Source organism: Ochlerotatus camptorhynchus, unplaced genomic scaffold (assembly GCF_037179485.1).
Source record: "Ochlerotatus camptorhynchus isolate MF236.1 unplaced genomic scaffold, CSIRO-AGI_Acam_v1.1 ptg000434l, whole genome shotgun sequence".
Taxonomy (NCBI): domain Eukaryota; kingdom Metazoa; phylum Arthropoda; class Insecta; order Diptera; family Culicidae; genus Ochlerotatus; species Ochlerotatus camptorhynchus.
The window spans coordinates 7,692,415-7,704,491 of NW_027040920.1; the positions used below are offsets into that span (position 1 = coordinate 7,692,415).

A 12,077-nucleotide genomic window follows, 5' to 3' on the forward strand; every position below is an offset into this window, starting at 1 on the left:
AACGCCTGCTATGAGTATTTCCCATTGCAGACGCCAACGAAATGACGTCATCGAGCTATCGATCAACTACCCTGGTTATCGCCTGGTACCTTATAGCACGATGCTAGGAGGCGAACCGGAAGAATCGATGAGCTACCTCCCCCATTTATATACACCTGCTTTACCTAAAACATAAACTGGGTCTTCAGTGGATCCTAACAATGATTTCAACTGGTTATGTTAACTGGTGAAAACTAAATCTAATCCGAATTGTTTTAACTGTGGTCTTAGCTTACAAGTAATATCTTGATCAAATGGAAAGGACACTCGTTTCAAGGGTTCAGGTGCTGCGGTGAGGGTTGTAAATAATCTCCTTTGTAGAATTCTCGCTTTTTTTATCAATGAATTCCTCAACCTTTCCTGTATCGCTGAGTGGAAGAGTCTGCATCCGATGAATCATGTGGTGGAAGGCGGTCATTTCCTGCTGGAAAAAATGGTTGGAAGTGTAGGGGATAACTCTGTTGGTGCTTGTTGGTTTCCTGTAAATTTCGTATTCAAGCTAAGAAGATGATGACGATTCCCTGATGACTAGAATATCGAGAAATGTAAGTCTTTTTCTACCTCGTGAGTGAATTTGATACTCTTGTGAATTCTGTTGATCTCATCTAAAATTTGTGGAAGGGCTTCCCTTTTAACTACGCTGAAGATATCATCAACAAACCAACGGTTTGGTAATAGTCCTTTCTCCTTAAGAATAGTCTCCAAGTTGGCCATGAAAAGTTCACACAGGAAGGGGGATAGGGGGTTTCCCATTGGGGCTCCTTTCGTCTGCTTGTACAAGTTACCTCGGAATGAGAAGTAGTTCTCTTCCATACAAAGGCGACGCTAAAGGTACGTCTGAACCTTGTTTCTCCATGCTGCATCCTCTCGATGTGTTAATAGCCAGTCCTCCAAATGGTTGATCGCTTCCTTGACCGGTACGCTGGGAAAAAGAGCTGTGACGTCGAAAGATACCATAATATCGTCCTCGTTGATGTCTCTTGAAGATTGTAGTTGCTGGGTGAACTCCTTTGTGTTACTAACTGCTTTACTCTAGAACTGATTCGGCATACTCTGGAACTCTGTGACTAGCCACTTCGCTAGTTTGTGGGTGGGGGGAACCAACTGCAGATATGATTTCTCGCATTTCATTTTCTTTGATCCTGGGTAGAATGGGATTGGATTCCCGTAAACGGCCTGCTCCCTCTCCTAATATTGATTTGCACTCCTTCAGTGCTATCTCAACGCGTTTCACTATGCTCTGTAAGGGGTCTACTCGAAGCTGTATATACGGTCCGTTGTTAATCTTCGTTGCCATTTGATTGTCGTAATCGTCTTTGTCCATGATAACGACCGCGTTGCTCTTGCCTGCTTTCACATAGTAAACTGCTTTACTTTTCAGCTCCTTTAAATTCCGAATTTCCTTCTCGTGGGCGCGACTTTGCTCTTGTCCGTCCTTGATTATGTTCGATGTGATAGCCCTGAACGTATTCTGTGATGATTTTGAAAGTGTCTTGGTAATCGCTGTCTCTACGTCAATGAAGATCTACTCCACGTCTGGCTTGGTTGTAACCGCGTATCCTAGCCTCTTGTTGAGGTGTGTCAATTGTTCTTCCGTGAATGCGGTCGTAGATCGGTTTACAACCAACCCATCAATGCAGTGAACCCTCGGCGTCGTGGTGATGGTTGATGGGATCTGCTCACCCGTTCGGTGTGTCGTCCGTCTTTGTTGAGACTCGTGTCGTAGTCTGTTTAGCTTCCTATCGTGCAGCTTTCGTTTCCAGCACTGCTCTGCTACCTTGGCCCTAGACAGAAAGTCCTGGAATTTAATTGGATACTCTTTGGCCAATTTGAGGCGTAGAGAATAACATTCCAAAATCTTCATGTCCAGGTTGCTATGTAGCCGTCTGATGCTATCCTTGATGAACTCTGCTTCCATCCTCTTTACTACGATGGGTGGGGTGGGTATCCGTACCTTAATCCTATGGCTTATAGGTATAACCTTATATTTTTGGCAATTAGCTTAGGTATTTAAGAAAACAATCGTCCGTTGTGCAAGTGCAAAATTTTTTAACCTTCTTTGGGTATTCTCTTTTTTGTGGTGAATAAGGTGTTAACGGATCATATTGACATGGATTTCAGATTAGGCACTGGATTTGGATGAGGTTTTGTAATCAAATATTTATGTCATTACAGTAACCTTTTTCAGAATCTAAATTTGTCAAATGATGTCAAGTTTGGGAATTGTGCCCGTATATTGGTCACTCATTAAATATCATAAATCTTTCAGGAAATAGAACCTAAATGCAACAAAATAAGGAGTAACGCCTTTTGGTCAAAGGCCAAAATGTTCAATGGGTCATAAGCTGAAAGTTATTAAGCCGATTGGGTAACATGGCCGGATTTTTAAAAGTGCACCATTGAGCCCACTGTGCATGTTTATGTAGATTCACTAAACTTTATAACTCATTATCAACATATTCAAGCCTTTGTTGAATTCATTATCAGCCATCGTTTATCAACTGACCCATTTTCTACAATTTATAATGACATTCGGATTTGATGGGTAATCCATAGCACATCCAGCAAAATTTATACCTTTAAAAGCGAGCTGCATCATAAGACTGCAAAACAACAACGCTCCGCCACTCGGTTAGATTCATCTCGCCTGCCCAAGATGAACCACAGTTTTCTGATTCTCGTGCTGCTTCTTTCTGCCACGACCTCACAAAGCCAAGATGCGGTTCTTGGAAACAAGCTAGAACAAGTTTCCTTCGCCAGAGCATTCGTACCAGGTACCTGCGGTGGCGGACAAACGTCCGTTTGTTCAAACTGTACGGCCTTATCGATCTGCATCGCCCCCAACATTGCCGTGGATGTCAAATGTTCCGGATCCAACGCCTATTGCGTCCCTGGAGATGTCGAAGCTAGTTGTAGCACCGTTCCCGCCGAAGGCTGTGCTCCCCCATCAGACGAAACGGCTGCAATCGTTTGTTCATCGCAGGGACTTTTGCCAGGTGATACCAACGGACATTTTCAATTGACAAAGGAAAATAATCAGAAAATCTCTTACAACAGATCCATCCAACTGCAACATCTACCACGTGTGCCGCACGGTACAAGGGTTTTCGGACGTCTATAAATGCCCATCGGGAACGCGGTTCAATCTCTCGGTCCTGCAGTGTCGTACTCAGAGTCTTTCACCATGCGTTACGGTTAGTTGTGGAGCCACCGGTGGATTTGTGTACTACGGAACATCCCGGCAGTACTACGCTTACTGTTTAGTGCAGAATGGGGTTACAACGCCATACATGTTCAAGTGTTCCAATCGGGCTTCATTCAGCACGGTGACCAATTCGTGCGTCTATGTCTGTGCTGGAGTGGGAAACTTTGTCAACACCAACGACCCGTCGACGTACTACCAGTGCTACATCGCGAACGGACGTTACGTGCCAGCGCTGAGGCAGTGTCCCCTAGGAACGACGACCTTCAATCAGACCTTGCAGTATTGTACTTAGGTTGGAAGGGCGGGGTTTGTGGGGAAGCGATTTTGGTTGTGAAGAATGCTGAAGGCAAGTATTGTGATAATCTCGAAAATAAATGTAGCTGCACGGTGTACAGAATTATGTAGCTGATTTCTTCAAATCGGCGATAATAGTCATATTTAATTAAAATAAAGACTTTACATGTAATAAAATCAATAAACTAAGCACAAGGATAGGTAAATAATAAGGCTGAAACATTTCACCGACGGTCATTCAGCCGAAGGATATTTCGCCAATAAGGTAATTTCACTAAAGGATTAGTTTTGTCCAATAAGTATTGGGTACTAGTCTAAATAAAAGAAGGCGGTTCCATCAGATTATTTATTCATTTATTTAGGTTAATTTATTCATTTGCACTTAATGCAACTACGGATTGAATATTTAATTTTTTTTCCTTGATTTGTTTTCCGTCTATCTTGTTTACCGTACTTAGTACCACTGCTCCCACATCTGGACCCTACCTATCGACGCATCAACTCATGGACCGGGGACCAATGGCTTTATTTCCCTTCCGAAGGAAGGCGTGATCAGAGATGTTATGCCTCAGAACATCCGGTGGCACCGACTGGGATTGAACCCAGGCCTGCTGGGGTGAGAGGTAATCACGCTTATCACTACACCACCGGCGCCGCTTGGAATGATTTTTTGGCCTTGTGAGTGTGAGTGCGTGAAAATTCCTGAGAATCTCAAGCGATAGATTAGTATGCCAGATTCGCAGGCGAAATAATTTTCTAAGAGAGGCTGAATGAATGAGATTTGCGAATGATTTCCGAACACTGCTCCTTACAAATCTTCAAAAATGTGTATGGCTGATTGCTGAGGCGGCGAGAGAAAATTGGTTTGCATTATCACGTAAAATCCTTTCGATGTTAATGACAAATCTCAGCACTGATCAAATCATATATTTTCCATATATTTTAATCAGAGCAAATTGATACTGTTAATCAAACCGACCTGCTCGATTCCTCCACTCGCCTCCTAAGCACAATATTGCAACGCTTCCTTGAATGTCGTCCCCGTTGGGCATCTCTGTAGGGTCACCACATACTGTCCGTTGACGATGTAGCACTGGTAGAAACTGGACGGATCGTTTGAATTCTCAAAATTGCCCTGACCTGGACATTGGTACACGCAGCTGATGCTGGTCAAATTGAACGTAGCCCTGTTTGGGCACTTGAAGATACTGGCCGGCGAAGGTACTCCATTGACTAACGAACAGTACACAAAATACTGCCGGGAGGTTCCATAGTACACGAATCCGCTGGTTGTACCGCAGGTAACTTGAACACACTGCTCGGCCTGATCCGATCGACACCATTGCGAGGTGAGATTGAAGTGATATCCCGGAGGACACTGATAGACGTCGGAGTTCTGCTGCATATTGCGACATACGTGATAGATTTTGCAGTTGTTGGGATCTGAAATGTTAGGAATCTTAAAATTTAGTAGATCTGTCAAGACAGTCGGAGCATACCTGGTAGAACGCCAAGAGCCGTGCACACGATCGCACTCACTGTGCCGGCAGGTGCCCCGCAACCGTTTGCCGGGGTGGTCAAACAGCTGGCAGCCACATCTCCGGGATTGCAGTATGGGTTGGAACCGGCGCAAGTTGCCTCCGCAATTGGGTTGCCTCCGAAGCAAAAGGAAAGCGATGTACAGTTGCTGCAGATGGAAATTTTCCCCGTTCCGTCGGAGCAGCTTTCCGCTGTGAACGTTCGTAGAAGCGATGCACGGCTTACCAGTACACCGGGAACGTCCAGTTGAGCTTGTGAGCTGACGAGCAGGCACAGAAAGGTCGCTACAAACAGAAGCTGGTGCATTGCGAAGCTGCTGCGATAAAGTACGATGCAGCTCGTTTGGATTGGGTTCCCGGTTTTATAGAGTAGTTACGAGTAGGATGAAGTATTTCTTGGAAATTGATGGCATTTTGTTTGAGAAACTAATCCCGGTTATTAAGATAACAGGAGAATATGGGTAGTAGTTCCATTCATCGTTTGAAGAAAAAACTGCGCAATAGTTCATGAGGTGCAGAATAATTCAAAGGGATTTGGGCTTCCGTTTACTCTTATTTCTGATAAGCTGATCACGTATTTACATTGCCTGCTTAGACCTGTTCGAACTAGTTTGTGGTGAACGCATCATTACTACCCATTGTTGTATTGGCTGAATTTGGGTGTGGTTCGAACGGGTGTCAGTATCAATGGAAAAGCATTAACTTTCATCTTAATTAAGGCATGTATATGGTCAATTCCACGCCAAGAGACCGATAAAAATTACAAAAGTGAAATTGGACCAGATTTTAAAAATCCAAAAGCTTGTGCTGATGGGAGCATGCCACGGTCCAAGACAACGTTTGAATTTCAAGTTAGCGATACTTTCTTTTATTAATATCTCCGGAACAAATGAAGCTACAGATAGTATTAAAATATGTTTGTCATAAGGAAATTGGACAAGAAATCTAAAACTAAAGTTATTATTATAAAACGGTACAAAGAATGTAAAACTAATAGAAGTACAGTCAACTCTCCACAACTCGATATTGAAGGAACCATCTAGTTATAGAATTATCAACTTATAGAAATATCATTTTGATTTTGTTCTTAATTTTAAGAATAATGCTGAATTATTCCATCAGCTATAATATATGTTCTTATTTATCTAAATGGATTAGAGATGGGCGTTGGCCAGATTTGGATTTTCAGATATAATCCTAAATAGGATTTAATATTCTCAAAGGCGTAACATATCATATTTGGGGTGAATTTTAAAGAAAGGGAGCTTGGAGTGTACTGCGCACTGCCCTGGCCAAGTGAGTGGGGTATGAGCTGAGTACTGCGGAGTAAATCGATTCCATTTTGCAAGCCAATGGAAAACTGCTTGAAAATTTGTTCAAGTTTAAAATTGTTTTGTTCTTTCTGAGTTGATTCCCGCCAAAAGCTCTGAGCCAGGAGTGCTCGAGCCCCCATGACTCTATCAAAATTTGTTTACAACCATGTTTCGCCAAAGTATGTTTTACTGCAATTGAAAACTCAGCTGAGTCATAAAAACTATGCTGGTTTTTAAACTTTCATTATTGAGCCAGTTGGTTTTTGTCTTTGAGCTTACAATTAAGAATGTGTTATGAAAAAGTATGAATCATTTTTATGAGATTGCAATGCTTGACGAGAGGTAAGAACAGTAACTGAGTTTGTTGCTTCTGAATGTTTGGCTCCCGTTTGACAGTTCTGACTGGCTCCCAAGTGACAAGCACATTGAGTGAGTCCGCAGTACCCAGGGTATGAGTTGTTCGTGCAAGCAACGATTACCGCCTTTACCCTAAGCATAACACAGTTATTGAACCTGTCCATAGATGTCACCACTTGTCCATCTATAATTGTCACTTTTATCATGTATCTACTGTAATGTGCTGTACTTGTATGTAAAAACAAACAATAAATATTAGACCTGTTCATTTTAAACGAAATGTTCGGAATGTAACGGGTCAACCGTGATTACTGTTCGTCATGTTAATTTGTACTTCTGTGTGAATTTTCAGCAAAATCGGTGATGATTTTGAGGTGCTTCAAGTTAATTTTATGTTTTTAAGGTAATTTACGGCTTACAATATTTGTATCTCGAGACTGAAATAACGAAAACTGCTGTAACAACTTTCATAGCAAAGTTTAATGTGTCATGTATCAACTTTGTGACCAAAGGTTGACTATTAGAAGTGATTTTATTGAAGTTTGACTTAGTTTCATGCTCGAAGATATCTTAAAAAGTGAAGAATTTTAAAGTATTTGTTCTACGAATTTTCCACCCGTATGATATAAAAATGTGTAGTCTACGGCATAATGTTCCTCATATTGTTCTAGAAGTTTCGTTAAAACATAGTTTTCGTGTATATTTCATAGATTGAGAAATAAAACTCAGAAAAGAGGCCGTTTAGCTAAAATTCACAAGACAACAGAGCCAATAAAAGTCAATTAGATTGACAGAACATAGTTGCATTGCTTTTCAATGACGACCGATGACTGTTTCATTGATATATGATTTTTCCATAACTATGAATCCTCAGTAGACGTGTTTTTTTTTATCAAAGGCAAGTGTCACTCGAGCCATTCAAAATATTCGTTATTTTATAAATTGCTGTTATGGCGAACATAGATTCAAACCACTACCTAGTATGCATGTGCTCAAAACTCTCGACGGTGCATAACACCCATCGAAGTCGAACGCCGCGACCCAACATTGAGCAATTACGGGACGCCGGTCTACGCGCAGCAGCTGGAAGTTGCACTACTCACGGAAGAGCAGCTTGGCGCAGCTTCTCTTGAAGATGGCTGAAGGGACATCCACTCCGCCACAGGTAGTACTGCTGCAGCGGCACTACGTACTGTAACCCCGGACCGAAGAAATTACTGGTTTGACGGTGAATGCAAGCTGTTAGTAGAGGAGAAGAATGCAGCACGAGCGAGAATGCTGCAACACCACACGAGATTGAATGTGGAGCGATACAGACAAGCGAGGAACAGACAAACCTCGGTTTTCAGAAGGAAGAAGCGTCAGCAGAAAGACCGAGATCGCGAGACGATGGAAAATCTGTACCGCGTAAGCGACACACGGAAGTTCTACGAGAAGCTATATAGTTCGCGCAAAGGCTACGTGCCCCTAGCCGATATGTGCAAGGACTTGGACGGTAACCTTCCCACGAACGAGTGTGAGGTGAAGCAGTACTATGACGAGCACCTCAACAGTGAAGCAGCAGAAAACGAAGGTGGCATGGCAACAGACTTTGGAGCACGCGCAGAAGACGACAGGCTACCGGCCCCTGATCTTCAAGAAGTTGAGGAGGAGATCGGTCGGCTGAAGAACAACAAAGCAACTAGTGTAGATCAACTTCCAATTGAGCTATTAAAATACGGTGGTGAAGCACTGGCTAGAGCGCTGCACTGGGTAATTGTCAAGATTTGGGAGGAGGAGATATTACCGGAGGAGTGGATGGAAGGTGTCGTATGCCCAATCTACAAAAAGGGCGACAAGTTGGATTGCTGCAACTACCGCGCGATCTCACTGCTGAGCGCCGCCCCCAAAGTACTCTCCCAAATTCTATGCCGCCGCCTGTCACCATGTGCAAGAGAGTTTGTGGGGCAATACCAGGCCGGATTTATGGGTGCCCGCGCTACCATGGACCAAATTTTCGCGATTCGGCAGGTTCTGCAGAAATGCCGCGAATACAACGTGCCCACACAGCATTTGTTCATCGATTTCAAATCCGCATACGACACAATCGATCGAGATCAGCTTTGGCAGACTATGCACGGGTATGGATTTCCGGATAAACTTACACTATTGGTCAAGGCGACGATGGATCGAGTGATGTGCGTTGTTCGAGTATCGGGGATACTTTCGAGTCCCTTTGAATCTCAAAGGGGGTTACGGCAAGGTGATGGACTTTCGTGTCTGCAATTCAACATCGCGTTAGAAGGTATGAAATAGACACGAGTGGCACGATCTTCAGAAAATCCATCCAGCTTCTTGGCTTCGCCAATGACATTGACATCATGGCACGGAACTTTGAGACGATGGCGGAAACGTACATCAGACTGAAGGCTGAAGCTAGGCGGATTGGACTTGCCATCAACGCATCAAAGACAAAATACATCAAAGGAAGAGGTTCTAGGGAAGACAATGTAAGCCTCCCACCCCGAGTTCAGATTGACAGTGACGAAATCGAGGTGGTCGATGAGTTCGTGTATTTGGGTTCACTGGTGACCGCCGAAAATGATACCAGCAGAGACATTCAAAGACGCATTATGGCAGGGAATCGTGCCTACTTTGGACTCCGAAGGACGCTCCGGTCGAATAAAAGTCGCCGCCGCACGAAGTTGACTGTCTACAAGACACTGATTAGACCGGTGGTCCTCTACGGCCACGAGATCTGGACTATGCTCGTGGTGTTTTCAAACGGAAGGTGTTGCCTACTATCTACGGTGGAGTGCAGATGGATGACGGAACGTGGAGGGGGCGAATGAACCAGCTGCTGGGAGAACCATCCATCGTCCACATTGCAAAAATTGGGTGGCTACGGTAGGCTGGGCACGTCGTAACAATGCCGCACGAAGACCCAGTGAAGCGGGCAAGGTGGATCGACCAAGTAGAAGGAGACCTGCGCACCCTTCGCAGAATAAGAGGCTGGCGAAGTGTGGCTATGAATCGAATAGAGTGGAGACGACTTCTTCGGACAGCAGAGGACAACAAGGCCTTTGCCTGATTGATAAGTAAGTGCTTAATCCATACGCAACGGTTGAATTTCTAAATTTTGGAGCAAACCGAGTTTAAATTCACAAAAGTACCTATTAGCAAAAAAAATTTGATTTTCTGTTCTGCCAAGTTGAATTTCGGCTCCGATCTTAGAAAACTAGACTTGGATTTTATAGAATAGACCTTGCTGAATCCATACGTCAGGGCCGAATTTTTGAATTTTTGTATTTTGATGAAGTTTGGGTTTCCTTTGAAAAATAGGCGTGGGTTTTACAGAAATGCTGAATCCATACGTATTTTTTCAGAAATGTGGTTTTTCGGTTCTGCCAAATTGCATTTTGGCTCATATCTTTGAAAAATAAGTTTGTATTTTAATCAATAGACCATGCTAAATCCATACGTAAAGGACAACGCAGTTCTTTTTTTTTTCAATGATAGCCACTTTAACACTATTGGGTCATTCGTGACTTATTCGGGCGTGAGATTTGAACTCGTGACTTTGACGTGAGAGGCATGGATAACCACTATGCGGGGTCACCCCCAGAACTGGGTTAATATTCACAAAAGTACGTATTTTCATAGAAATTTGATTTTTCTGTTCTGCCGAACTGAATTATCTTGGAAGCATTTCATTGCTTGAAGTTCTCCTGAAAACTAAAGTGGAATTCCAGTCTAAAGTTCTGACTCAGATCTTAGAATACTCCTTAGAATCCCCTTTAAGGTCGTCTTAAAATCCTTCAGAAATGCTCAAGGCAATGCCACAAAATTCCAGAATCATGAATAATTTCTCCAAGCCACTGAATCTTGAAAATGTTCTAAGAGAATCATATTGATATTTGTCACACAAGCAGCGATCTTGGAAAACATTTCAAGATCCGAAATCTGAATATAAATTATTATATATTAATTTTTAAAAGTTGCCCTCCTCAACAGTTGATCCAAATCGGAAGAGGTCAATCTCACTTGCCTCGGACACTTGACGGGAAATGACCCATATGAAGAAGATTGACCTTTATCATCATTGAGCACATATGAGAAAGGGTTCGAGATATGCAGTTGAATAGTTTTGTGTTTGTGCAACGTCATTTAAATGTACAGCGTACAGCTGTGTTTAAATTTTAAAAAATCGGCTCTAAAAGCACAAGTCAAAAAGATACGTCTCTGAATTTTTGGCAGCTGACTCAACATACATTTATCAATTATTGGCTCAATATTAGGCATGTTCGGTACTGCGGGTTGAGAAACTCTTCTTGAGAATCTGCTTTGCACTTTACAGATCAAACTGTTATTTATTAATTAGGGGAATTTACGTATTCTCGGCAACCTAAGCAGCGACCTTCTTTCTATAGCCTTTTTCTCTAAGGAACGCACACATATGCAGTATTGGTTTGTTTACAATCTTTTGCTGCCAGCTGCTCTAACAATTTCAGTCGAAAGAATTGTCAAAAACTGTTTTGAAACGCTTTTACAAAGCTCCAATCTTCTCTAGTGAGAGCGAGTATGGTCGGCAACCAGTTTTTCTTCGGCAACCGTTCCATATGAACTGCATGTAAATCTGCTGTTCTATTATCGGCAACTCAAAATCAGCTACAATTTGTACTGCGTGTGTTGCGTTTCAAGAAAACCTTGCTAGATTGCTTTTTCTCAGTGGTAAAAATATAGTCACATTGAAGCTGAAAGCATAAAGAATCGTTTGCATGCATTCAGCGAAGTGTTTTCGTAAGAAAATCCAGTGAAAATAGTGTTTCAATTTGGGTTGCCGAAAATAGTCTGTCATGCCGAAGCCGTCATTTCCCCTATATTAGTTTTAGTTTTAACATTACATTTTATCATTTCTCACAATTTTAGTTTCCTCTTTACTTCAAGTTTTTCCACTCTCTAATTTTAATTCTCAAATATGCAGACTTATGACTGCTCGATTCCTAGTTGTAGTATAGTTGTTTTGTTCAATAAAAATATTTATTTTGGCTGTAAGTTTTATATAGTTGAAGATGCTAATTTCAAATAACAGACTGTAGTGGTAATTTTTATACGATAGATGGAGTAGATGAAAGCATAGAGTTGATAGTTCCGTTAGAGTACGGCAGTGTGAAGATTGTATATAGATATTAGAATAGCGAACTAGGACAACTTTTAAGGAAGGTTGCAATTTCCAAACCTACGACTGGATGCCTTCCTTCAAATAACAATTGAAGTGCGGTAAAAATCGGTAGAACTGTTTCAAACACACAGTTGGTACTTGAACGGGTCGGTTTTCATCTCTTTTTGCCA

The 12,077-nt window shown here is 42.3% G+C and overlaps 2 protein-coding genes across 3 annotated transcripts; one reads left to right on the top strand and one right to left on the bottom strand.

Annotated features, from left to right (window-relative positions):
- The first annotated feature begins 2,676 nt into the window (after positions 1 to 2,676).
- On the top strand, positions 2,677 to 3,841 carry LOC135711576 (uncharacterized). Its single transcript, XM_065234450.1, has 2 exons — positions 2,677 to 3,035; positions 3,097 to 3,841. The coding sequence occupies exons 1-2, from the start codon at positions 2,696 to 2,698 to the stop codon at positions 3,534 to 3,536; spliced, it is 780 nt and encodes a 259-aa protein (XP_065090522.1). The 5' UTR covers positions 2,677 to 2,695; the 3' UTR covers positions 3,537 to 3,841.
- Positions 3,842 to 3,929: 88 nt separating this feature from the next.
- LOC135711575 (uncharacterized) lies at positions 3,930 to 5,416 on the bottom strand. 2 transcript variants are annotated; one of them, XM_065234449.1, is made up of 3 exons: positions 5,038 to 5,416; positions 4,518 to 4,981; positions 3,930 to 4,004 (listed from the first exon to the last, which is right to left on the bottom strand). In XM_065234449.1, the coding sequence occupies exons 1-2, from the start codon at positions 5,381 to 5,383 to the stop codon at positions 4,542 to 4,544; spliced, it is 786 nt and encodes a 261-aa protein (XP_065090521.1). In that variant the 5' UTR covers positions 5,384 to 5,416; the 3' UTR covers positions 3,930 to 4,004; positions 4,518 to 4,541. The 2 variants fall into 2 exon arrangements, with proteins under 2 accessions (XP_065090521.1, XP_065090520.1); XM_065234448.1 differs by lacking the exon at positions 3,930 to 4,004 and having other exon boundaries at positions 4,022 to 4,981.
- Positions 5,417 to 12,077: the final 6,661 nt, after the last annotated feature.

Excerpts from the sequence above, each read along its gene's own strand:
- LOC135711575 (XM_065234449.1), bottom strand. The coding sequence starts at position 5,383 with ATGCACCAGCTTCTGTTTGTAGCGACCTTTCTGTGCCTGCTCGTCAGC. Across the intron at positions 4,982-5,037 it reads GGCTCTTGGCGTTCTACCAG|ATCCCAACAACTGCAAAATC; the intron begins GTATGCTCCGAC and ends CTAACATTTCAG.
- LOC135711576 (XM_065234450.1), top strand. The coding sequence starts at position 2,696 with ATGAACCACAGTTTTCTGATTCTCGTGCTGCTTCTTTCTGCCACGACC. Across the intron at positions 3,036-3,096 it reads ATCGCAGGGACTTTTGCCAG|ATCCATCCAACTGCAACATC; the intron begins GTGATACCAACG and ends CTCTTACAACAG.